The sequence below is a fragment of the Ascaphus truei genome, chromosome 5 (assembly GCF_040206685.1).
Source record: "Ascaphus truei isolate aAscTru1 chromosome 5, aAscTru1.hap1, whole genome shotgun sequence".
Classification (NCBI taxonomy): domain Eukaryota; kingdom Metazoa; phylum Chordata; class Amphibia; order Anura; family Ascaphidae; genus Ascaphus; species Ascaphus truei.
Window position 1 is genome coordinate 11,832,011 of NC_134487.1, and position 12,385 is coordinate 11,844,395.

The 12,385-nt window shown below is 42.7% G+C and overlaps 1 protein-coding gene across 1 annotated transcript in view; it reads right to left on the bottom strand.

Annotated features, from left to right (window-relative positions):
* PLXNA4 (plexin A4) overlaps positions 1–12,385 on the bottom strand; it is a 796,616-nt gene that overhangs the window by 113,974 nt on the left and 670,257 nt on the right. The window contains exons 23-24 of the mRNA XM_075599345.1: positions 9,862–9,928; positions 4,071–4,217 (exon numbers count right to left, since the gene is read on the bottom strand). Of these exons, the coding sequence (XP_075455460.1) occupies positions 4,071–4,217; positions 9,862–9,928 (214 nt within the window). The remainder of the gene's footprint in view (positions 1–4,070; positions 4,218–9,861; positions 9,929–12,385) is intronic.

The following is a 12,385-nucleotide window of genomic DNA, read 5'->3' on the forward strand; positions in this document are numbered from 1 at the left end:
ATCGAGGCTACTAGAATTGCACGAGTTTCAGAACCTACTGATAAGGGGCCTCTGGATCTTTTTGTGATGGCTGTAAATGTGGGCGATTCATGGCCCACTTATCGAGGCTTACTGATAAGCAGTAGGCATTTTGGCCGATAAGTGGCTTATCGAGGCTTATAGAATAGGCCCCCAGGTATCTAAACTGTGCTCCTTTTTGGCAACAAGTGTCTCTCCCTATGTTATTTGGAGGGAGTTTTGAGAGGATATATATATATATATATATATATAGTGCTCAAGCCTTTCTCTCTATGGGTCTGGGCAAAACAGATTTTTCAACATCCGCAAGGGGATTTAATATAAAAGTACATGGTGGATTTCCGTAAATCTGGGTGGAACAGAGGGATAAGGATGTATCAGATGGATGAGGGTGTATCAGGCTGATTAGGATGCACCCACCCACACTTGATAGTGTGCAATGCGCTTTTGGATTTCAGTGTGGGGATCGGATTTTGACAGGTTCACGATCTCTACCTAGGAGTCGGACAGCACTGGTACGTTTCGTTGTATTTTCTCTGCCCCTAGAATAGCATAGTGTGACAGGGCCTTAACCCTTATCTAAATGGGGCTCCATATACAGCGGTGGATTTGAAAATCTGCCGCCTCATGGCACTTAGCCGCTGCGGCCGACCTCCTTACTTGCCTCCACCCTCCTCCTTCTGACGTTGCACGACATTGCGTCGCCATGGTAATGCGCCGTCATTTGACACTGCGATTCTGAAGGAGAAGGAGGGCGGCAGGCAAGGAGGCGGCCGCAGCAGCTCAGTGACTTCCAATCAGGCCCGATAGGCCCGCGAGCACGGCAAAAGTATATATATATGGAGGAGGAGGCTGTGCTGCAGCCTGCTGTTTTCACCAGTGTGTGTCCATACCAACAAAGCTACTTTGTTCAACTGCGGATCTGACGTCATTTGGCTGCTTGCTGTTGCACTGGATCTTCCCTCTTCACTTCTATACATTTTTGCCATCCTGTGTCCGGGCCTAACAGGAAATTCGCCACTGTCCATATAGGAAGCCTGTTTCTGGCTGATGAGTCCAGCAGAGAGCTGGTTAATTGCAGCGACAGAGAATTACCCAGTCTCCACTTGGCTCATCAGTCAGGTAGAAAAGCTTCCTGCTTACACAGCAGGAGAGATGTCTTGTGCTATAGTATTTTTCTGTTCTTTCTTTGGAGCTAACCCACACACATCACGTCGTCCATTGAAATTGCCACAGACTGTGACTTGCCTGTTTTTTTCTCACCAAATGTGAGTATAACCATTGGAGTTTAACAAGATAGATTCCAACACCAGAATAATGCTTACTACTCTATTGGGGTCTCTTTTACATAACGTGTTGGACGTCCCCCACTCACTCATCTTTCTGGAGCCAGGCCATTAAGTCACAATATATTGTAATATGGTGTCTGGTGCAACAGTATTCTGGGGCAAGCCTCTGAAATGTTGTGCTTCACTGGGAAAAGATATGGTGCCAAGCAGGCAGATGGGATGTAAAGAAGGAGAGACATTGCACATGTGTACAGTGAGGCCTCAGTCAGCAAACAGTTACTATGAGCGCATTAAAATGGCCTTCCAGCACAGGGAGAAGTTTCCTGTGCACATGGTGAGAATCTCTAAGTGTTTTCTGCTGTACTTATGGTAGCCCCTTTGGGACCCAAGCTTCACATTCCTCCTTCTATACACACACATAGGACAAGCAGAGGTGCTGAGATTGTGATGCAATATCGCACATACACTGATGGATAAGATTGCGCATTGACGGTTTATTAAATGTCACTTGTGGTGCTTCTGTTTTGTACAACATTGAGTATTTCTGCATTCTTACTTTCTGGCCACTATTTTTTCCTTTACAACAGGGGCTTGTTCCCAGGGGATCAGAGGGTCTTAAAAGAAGGTTTAGAGTGACAGGAGTGACATACACCCTGGGAGATAGAAAAGGTAAGGACATAACGTACATTAAAAAAAGTGTAGGTCAGAGATAGCGGCAAAGAAACAGCTTCTCTGACCCAATAACCCAATTAATAAGTAAAAATAGCTTTATTCTTTTGAAAACCTTGGGGGGGAGGTTAAGGGGGATAACATGTAAATAATTTGGTAACCACTGCTTTGTAAGATTCTTATTGTTGAATTAAAATCATCAAATCTTCTCCAAATAACTCACTTGGATTCTCCTATCTCCTGTTCTATGTGCATGCTAAAAAATATACAAATATAGGCAAGAATGATGTAGTCAATGAGGTCTATAAATAAGCCGCAAAACACAACTGTACGGTATGTATCTTATTTACACCTCTGTCCTACAACGTTCGATCAGATGTCAAACAGATCTGTATGAATTCTCATTCACATACTTCACTCATCGGTTCACTGCAGCTTGTGTGACGCTGTAATGGACCAATGGACCAGTTCCTCATAGATCAGGCTCACCAGGTATATCAAAGGAAAATATCCATTAAACACAATATAAAATGTGTCTCTGATAAACTTGTTGTTATTTTCTGCTGCCCTCCCCCTCAATACCCGACTAGCACCCTCTCTATCCACCTTTAAGACCCATCTTAAAACACACATCCTTATCAAATCATAAAGGTGGCTCCGTGGCTGATACTATACACCTCATACATCGACATTGGCCCCTTGCAGACTCACGTACCAGAACACCCACCTACTGTCTCTGTACGCTCTTCCCACTTACAAATTAGATTGTGAGCTCTTCGGGGCAGGGACTCCTTTTCCTAAGTGTCACTTTGTCTGAAGCACTTATTCCCATTATGTTTTATTTCTATTATTTGTTATTTATATTATGTAACGTGTATTACTGCTGTGAAGAGCTGTGCACATTAATGGCGCTACAGTATATACATAAATATATTCATACATATAAATAGTCAATAACTGATGTAAGCAGATGCATTATCCATAAGAGCATCATTTTAGCACCATCACAGCCAGACTGGGAGCTTAGAAAATGGACAGAGTCTGCGTATGTACAGGTACATAATCTGGGTAGTTAAACAGTAGGTTAACTCAGCGGTGCGTAAACTGGGGCGTGACCCCCAGGGGGGGCACGAGACTGACTTCGGGGGGGTAGGGGGTATACAGAGGCACTGCGCACTTCCCGAAGGCACTTAAATTAAGTGCCGGGGAAGCAGCGAAGGCCTCTGTAAACCTAACTTACCGTGGCTCCGGCTGCTTCTTAGCTGTGTCGCCATGGCAACGCGGGGCCATTCATGAGACGTCATGACGCCGGAGCCGAGGTAAGCGAGGGAGCGGAGAGAGGGGAACTGCCGACAGGAGGGGCGCAGGGAAAAAAGTTTGTGCCCCCCCCTGGGTTAACTAACTGTTTCGTTTCTTCACATCACTATCACACCAAGTGTGAGTAATCAGGGAGAAGGCCGTGCTATCAGCATGCTGCAAATGTTACATTGTTCTTACTCCAAAAACTGCTAATACCTCAGGAAGCTTAGGCTGATGATTATGAAATATACAGAGCTTTAATTTCTATGCAGTGAGGGCAGAAAGGAAAATAGGTGTCCACAACTATAGCAATATATACTGTAAGACACAAAGGGTCAAATACATGATTGAGGAAGTCTTGTGCAACACAATGTATCTTTGTCATCAATGTCTTTCATGCTCATTGGCCTCTTTCATGCAGCTCAACCCCCTTATAACGCTGTGCTTGGGGTCCAAAGAATCACATCGCGCTATAAGCGGATCGCGTTAGAAATAATGTACAATTGTATGCCTTGTACAATAAAGTATTTAAGATATCAATAATCGTGTTGTAAAGTATTCATAGATATGAAAATTGGGAGCCACGCATGCAACGCGTTATAAGCGGATTCGCGTTGTAACGGATCTCGTTATAACGGGGTTGAGCTGTACAAGGTTTCCATTACTGATAGTACCCAAGACAGCAAAATGTAGCGTAACACAGATACCAAGGATAACTGCGCATAACCCCAAGTAATTCAAATACGTTACAATGACTCAGTTTGCATGCGTTTGCCTCCGTTTTACCGAACTTACCAGCGTCTTGTAGTCAATCTGTTGCCGGATAAGCTTGTCTTCACTCAACGAATAACGTGCTTCCCCAGTAATCGAATCGATGGGACCTTTCTCCATTTGCTGCTTGATGGCACAGAACAGGGAGAAGAGGGGCTCTCCCGCACACTCCTGTACATAACAGAGACCAAGCAGGATCGTTATTTCCTGGACAAAATAAGGGTTTAGGTCACCTGCATCTTTGAAATCTTTTGTTTGTGTCTGAAGTGCTAATTCAACCTCGGCTAATGGTCCGAAGTCATCCAGCCCCACATGTACAGTGCAAAAAGATATACCTGATGCCCAGGAGAAGTTACCTACAGTAGCCTGGCTTTTCTATTCACGGGTACAGAAGAAACCCTTGCAATACAATGTACTGTATACATAAAAGGAGGAATGGAAGAGCGCGATAACAGTAAACATATCATATTATACCGGTTGTATGAGGCAACCAATGGCACCATCATCTAACAGCCCAACAGTTCCTCTGAGACACTAATTGGATTTAATTGTTGCTTTCCTGTAGAATCTTTGACATTAAACATCTTGAATAACAGTGCAGTGAGGAATTATGATAACATGGAGACAGAGAGAGACTATGATCCGACTAGTGAGTCCCTCTCAGCACACTGTGTCATTTTTTAAGGTCCTTGTTGTCCCATGATCCGTTTTGCTGCTTCACAATGCGCTGTTGGCCTCTCAGACAATGAAGCGTATTAAAGGAGCTCAGGTTCATCAGATTACTTGGTTCTCACCCAGTTGAACAGGTTAGGTTGTTTATCTCTGTTTAGAGAGTGGGTGCTCCAAAGAGGGTGAAATCTTCACGCAATAACATCCATAATAATTCAAATGTAGGGCTCCTACAAAAGACTGTACTATGGATTGGGTATATAATAGTAAGTGTGATCTGTTAGTGACCAGTCAAGATACAATATAACTTATCCTGAAGGAAACAATCAATAATGCTGGATATCACCTGGATGTGACCTCATTGGAGGAAATCTAATATGTACTGGTACTAATCCATATCCATGAATCACATAAGGAATATCTGGTTGTTTATCTCCTCTAATGCCTTATCCACCCCCCCCAACACCCCCTTTATTTCTACTGTATCTCTACTCTCTTTGGAATCCTGAATCTTGGCTGCTTGGGGTAGCTTAGGGTCTGGAGAGACTTCACACGTTAAATGCAATGCCCCCACTTACTGAATACCATACCAGTACTCATTTCCCCATATTACTTCATTTGCATATTAAGCAGATTTGCACAGCTGATAATATATCTCTACCTCAACTGTCATGGTTTGGATATTTAAGTCTTGTTTCATGAATATGGTGAGATGTCGTTCCGTGAAGAAACGTGTATTTTGCAGCTTAATGGACAGACCACCTTAGACCACGGCCCCAGTCACTGCGTGCACACGCGGGTCGGAGCCCCTGGTGGCTTGTGCACCAGTTTCAGCCGCGGTGAAGGGGTCGCGATGGGGACGCGTGTCTGAGAAGAGCAGGGGGAGCCAAGACAAGATCTAGGTTATGGCCCATGGGGAGGCGTGGCAGGGGAGTGGCCATGATGTCACGCGCCGGGTTTGCCCTCATTGGCTGAACCGCCACCGTGACAAAAAGACACGCCAAAGGACAAAAATCTTGTCTTTTGGAAAAGGTTATCGCGCTTTCGGCAGGCGCGCGCAGGCCGTGACTGGGGCCAGCCCCATAGAGGGCTGTACAGTATCTTGTTCGCCCCATGCACGCCATGGCGTGCGCAGCTGCGAGCAGTGGGGACGAGGCCCTGGGCTCTGACTTCTAAGGAGGCTCAGACATGGCAGCGTTAGGCGCATGTCCCATGGATCTATCAGAAAAAATTGTGTTTCATTTCTGCCTTTAATAAACAGCTTGTTAAAGAGTAAATTAAATCTCCCCTGATCTCTGGGGGAAAATGTGGCAAGGTTATCATGCATTAATTATAGTGTGTTGATATTTATCACATGATAATTACATGTTATATGCACTGTTTAAATAAGCCCAGATGCTGTAAAAGTGCCCAGGCACAGCTAGACACAACCTGAAATCTGTAAACAAAACAGCAACTCTTGTAACTAATAGTGTGGTGAGCTAGACAGACAAGAAAGATAAACGTGCCCAGCGGGTGTTGGGTACATGTAGAAAGAAACAGCTTCAGCGCCTGAGCACAGCAGTCTGGATGGTGTTTATGTCAACTTATACTTGGCTTTGGTAGGCTGATGTCAATGTAAATAAACAAGAGGGAGCTGGCCTGTTTCAATGCACCTTTAATTAGGGCGCATTCTAAACAAAGCCGTTCCACGTTAGGGAGGGAAAGAGCCCATTTTAAAGAAATATCGGCATTCGTCCCTCATTTCAATGTAAGGAGAAAATATCACATCGAGAATGATACAAATGTATCAGCCGTTATTTAACCTGTTAACTTATTACGCTGGGTGATGGATAACATGATTATTTTACAGCGGATCCAAAAGAGCTATAATGCGGAAGGCCGCGGTCGCGCAACTGCAGAAAACCACACGATCTGCGGACATTTGAACGCGTGGGTTAACAGAGGTTACACCTGCCGCTGAAATTCTCCTTCTGCTCCTTAGCTATTCCTGGTCCGACTCGTGTTTTTGTGGATGACCATTTTCCTTGCCCTGAGTTATTTCATCCACAAACTTTTAGAGTTGTATGGATTGCATTCAACATAATAGGCATAAATGTTTTTGGGGGGTACAGTGAGGAAGCTCAAGATAACACTGTGTCTTCTTCCTCAGGAACCCAACCAGATTCTCAGTTCTCTTTCCCTGACGACTACATACTTTACAGGAAGCAAAAATACCAAGACGATTTGTGATTTCAATCGTCAGCGGCGATTTTAACTGCAGTATACACAAGGTACAGGGCCTACCTAACACAGGTTATATTAGCAGCTGTTCCCTGAGGAGCACAAACATTAGTATTGAAGGTATATGGGTTAATAACTTCTCTTTCTATTAATAGCTTTTCACTTTAAACAGAGACAGGTCATGAAATATTGACCATATATTAAGAGGATAGATAGTAGGGTTGTGTCTATGTACAAGGCAGACTGATCTTGAGAGTCCCAAATCAAAATAAGAAATTTGTTTCAAGATTTACAAATGGGACGAGCTATGCCACCATAGGCCGCGCTTATAGTGCTGGCGACGGCGACGCAACTGATGATGTCACCCATCGCCGTCGCTGCCAGCAAAAGTTATAATTAGATTTTCCACGAAAGGGGGTGGCCGCGGTCTGTGATTGGTTTAGAGACAATCACATGTGGCGACTGTCTCTGAAAAATCAAATAGACCCGGCTTCAATTTTTTTTGCCGCTCCGTTGCTTCGTCGCCGTCGCGCATACTATAAGCGCTTGCGACGGAGTCAATGTATTTGATTTGGAGCGACGTCGCGTCGCCGTCGCAAGGCACTATAATCGCAGCCTTAGATCTGGCCCTTTTAGTGATGCAGATTAAAATGTGGTACCTCTCATTGTAACATGTATCAATTGCCTCCCCTGCCCCACTTCATCATTTGGCTCAAATAGAGCATTTTTTATATGTATTTTATTCATGATATGTCTTAATTAAATGTGTTTACATTGGTAACTGTCACCTGTTCTCAGCGTTTGTCTAGTATTGAGTGTGTGTTATATGTTGGTTTATTGTTTGTTGCAGTATTATGCTATGATTTTTTTTTATCTTTTCATGTACCTAACACCACGTGGAGCACCTCAATGGACGGGCCACATCACTGATACTGGTTGTATACTGATATTTATTATTATTTTTATTTATTATTTTGTAATATAGTGATTTTTAGTGCAGAGCGCCATAGATATAACTTCTTTTCCATTTCCACTGTCTGACCAGGGGTCAGAGTTATATCATAGGCAGCCGGCCTAATTTCTAGGACATAGCGCTACCTGTTTTTCTTCATTTGTATCAAGCAGAGCAATATTGGATTAAATTATATTAACATATCAATACTGTACATACACTTCATGACTGTTTCAGTGTAAAATTAACCCCAAAATTGATATTCTCAATCATAAAACACTGAACAACGTGTGAAAGAGTTGATTAGAGAGATGTGGGTGTGGGGTGAGGGGCATTGCTCTACCTTTTTGTGTATTGATGCAGTGGAACGAGAGGCCTTTTTTTTTAGGGAAAAGGTTAGCTATCTGACTCATTTTCAGCTACGTTTTTCAGAGTCTTTCTGTTAAGTAGGGAGACTTTCTCAGTATGACTCATAACTGTATAATCCCAACAACACCCCCCGCTGATCATTATTTGTGTTGCTATGATTAGCTATACAAGGAAGCCCAGCAGGAGCTAAGGCTGAATCGTGAGCTTTTTAATTAGATCGTTACTAGGGTGCACTAGGACACATAGCTATGCAGGGAAGAGCTGCTAAATAGTGCATGGCCTACAGCATTAAAATGTATCTGGGAAGGCTACAGGACCTTAATATGTACACCTTGGACTTAGAGGAGAGAAGGGAGAGGGGGTTGTGATTGAAACTTTCAAATGCATAAAGGATTTCAACAAAGTAGAAGTGGGAAGCATGTTTCCGAGAAGTGCTTGAACAAGAGGTCGTTCTCCAAAGCTGGAGGGTGGCCGGCTCATTGGAGGAAGTACGTCTTCATGGAAATGGTGTTGAGTTTGTGGAAAAGCCTCTCAACAGAAGTGGCAGAGGCGAATAAAGTAAGGGAATGTAAAAATGCTTGGGACCGACATAAGGCTACCGTAAATACCAAAGAAAGCCAAAGATCAGACAGGGCCTGACGTTCTACAGCAGACAGGAGGGTGGGCAGACGAGGTGGGCCAAGTGGTCCTAATCTGCTATCAAATTCTATATTTGTATGTTTCAGTCATAAATAATGTAGGCAATGCATGCTTTTACTATAACACGCAAGTAAGGAAATACTGGAATATCTATATATGTTCACTGTGGAAGATGAATGGGCTGCAAGGTGTCTTCCAGAGCCGGAAGATGTCACGGCAGAAGACTGTTTGGTACATATGACCCATGACGCTGAAGCATCTGCCAAATATAATCTAGAACTGCCAAATATAATCTAGAACTGTCAAACATAATCTAGAACTGCCAATTGTAATCTAGAACTGCCAAATATAATCTAGAACTGCCAAATATAATTTAGAAGTTTAATTTGCTCTGTAGAGTATAAAATAACTAAAGTCACTGAAAGTTACCATGCACTCACTGATGTGTGGATATTTAGTGACCATATCCAACCAATACTGTGTGGTTGGGGGGTAAGGCAGGTCTGGGGGTCTGTCTGAGATGTGCATGTGCTCATAAATGTCCCTTATCATTACTGGATTTTGACACTTTTTTTTAATCCCCATAACTTCTTTGTGTACCTAGTTTGTACCAACAACAGCTTCACAATGCACGGCCAACAACCATCCTCACAACGAAAAGACCCAAAACGACAAATCAGTGACTAGATTGGCTGGCCATGTACTTCTTTACCCTAGGCGCTGCTGTACAAAGTGTGAGATTGGAACATGTCCACAGAATGACAAATATTCACGCCGCGAGTAACTTGGTATATTTGATGCCATAAGGAATGCACCAGAAAATTACTGTTTTCCGGACATCTTCCTTTATCAAAGCTAAGCCACCTGGGGCAGGCACACAATACACATACTTGTCAACTGGTCATGCCTGCGTGTCAATGTTGAAGTGGAAGTTACTATATGTAAAGCTTCAATTGCTCTTACCTTGAGGAACTTGTACAATAGGAATGTAAACCAGTTGGTCAGCATCTTCTCGGCAACCGATTCCGTTCTGAAATAAGGAAACATATGGAATTCTGTGCGCATGAACAATAACATACAGAACACCTCTACATCTTTATGTTAATTGGCATTCTGTGCAGAACAGCAATTGGAAGAAGCAGATCGAGAGGGAAGTCTACATTCTGGGCAAGAAATGGCTTGTTTTCCTAAGTAGGACACTATTTGCCAGGTAAATGATTGTGACTGGTCACTTTGACCAAATGTCAGTTTACTGATATGAGAAGCGTGAGTTGCATATCAAAGTGTGAACGTATATTACACTTTTATGATCTTTGTAAATTGGGATGATGGAAGATTATGATACATACAGCATGCATTAACATCTCCGATTTCTCACTTGTCTATCTTAAAATACATGGCTTAAACCAGCTAACCCCTTCCCTGCTGGTAGGATGAGATAGACATTCTGAAGCGAGGCTTTTCAAGACTCCACATCACTGTAGAAATTGGGGCCATTTTTGCAGTTAGTAAGTTTGGAGAAATAAAATACAGTGGATTTAAATTAGCTTTCTGCTCTGTGTGTGCATGGAAAAAAGATAAAGGCATGCTTATAAATTAATATTCCTGAACAAGATCAATCTGAGGCCAAATATTATTTTGAAAAATGTCTATAACATACTCGGACAGCCCTATAGGAAACCTGTCAGTGATGTGAGACGGGAGCGTGACTGCAATACACGATGAAAAAGCATGATTTCCTCCTACACAACAGGAAAATAGCACCCTGCTTTGATCTACCGGGCAGCAGAATCTTTGTCCTTCAGACACTGCACTGTATTAGCAATACTGTATCTATAACTACAAATTCTGTTTATTCCATTGTACAATTGTATACTATCCATTTAAAGGAACTCAGAGCATGCTGTACTGTAACTGAGATAGTTGTAATAAAGTATCTTCCCTGGTTAAATGTTTAAATAAACAAACATTTTTTCTTAGATTATTGACTTCTTCAGGCTTACTTTCTCACTGGAATTTACTGAGACTCTGTATATAACATCATCTTTTCTATTGCTTCCTGTATGTTTCTATATACAGAGTTGAAGCATTGTGTGTGTTAATATATCAAAGGAATTCACAGCATGTCTTTTGTGCACTAGACAAGAAAAGAAGTGTGAACGGGAACAGTACAGGATGTACCTTGGCAACAAAGGTGTATTTTAAGTGAAACGGATTTGATTACTACTTTGATTTGTGGAAAGCCGACTATCAAGTCGTTTTACCTTATTAAACATACATCGTTAGTTCAAGTTGATCAAACGTGAGACTCCGTGATTCAATCAACTTGATCGCTGGGTTTATAGCGTTGCCGATATTTTCAATCTACTTTAGCTGGACTAGGATTCTCACGGTAACGGTGCACATTGTAACTTACTGACTGGGACAGACCAGTGTGAATACACTAAATAAATACACCAGATGCAGCATTCCCAATGTATTGTCTCTTTGTCGGCAAAGGGGCTTCCAGAAATGTGAAGCTGTTGTTAGTGATCTTGGAGTGGAACGGGTTAAATACATGGGTACTGGCCCAATCATAGATATCAGAAAAGCGACCTCTTTTGAATTTGGAAAGAGGAAGACGCAACAGGGATTTCATGTTCTGCCGTAATATTGAAAAGTTCTGCTCTATTGCTGCCCAGTGGGGGAGCGTCATTTCATCAGAACAAGCAGATATCTGACCTCAGAGAAGCTCCTGTCTCTCTCACTAACGCCTCACACACTCTCTGCACTGTTTCCAGTCCCTCATTTACAAGGGGAGAGAAAGGGAGTGCGGTGAATTTATTCAACAACTTTGCTGCCAGACAGGACTGCAGAACATGGCTGAGCTATAGTGTATGTTTCAGGCCCGCCTGTAAGAAAAGGACATTTAATAAAGGCAAGTGGGAAAAACAGGAGGAAAAGAAACAAATATACAAGGTTGTAAAAATGGAGAAGCAAATAATGTTATTTAAAAATATATATATATATATTTGATGGGGGGATTGTTCCTTTGTGGAGCTAAAAAAAGGAACTTTTTAGGACCACTAGATTCCATCTTCAGAAATGGGTCAAAAAAGCCAATTTGTGAGTGGGTTTACTGGCTCTGCACTTCTTTAACCCAGGCTATGCTAAAAAGCGGCCGGCATAAGCTTATAGGGGGTCCCTGTTAAAATGGACAAGAAGCAATTGCATATAATTTCCCAGAAGACCTGGCTACAGTGGATAATGAGGGAAAGGCAGGGATGCAGCCCTGTCTGAGACACGTCAATGTGCTCACAATGGGATATCTTCAGAAATGAATGTAGTTAAAGAAAGAAAATACAGACGTCGCCAGAATTTACTTGACCCCACCACCCCCCACCCACCCTCCAACCAGCACTAATCCCCAACCTGCACCTGCCCTCCATGTAAAGTCGTTAAGGAATTCTCTCTAACCTAACATATAAACATCTTGGAGGTTTATCAC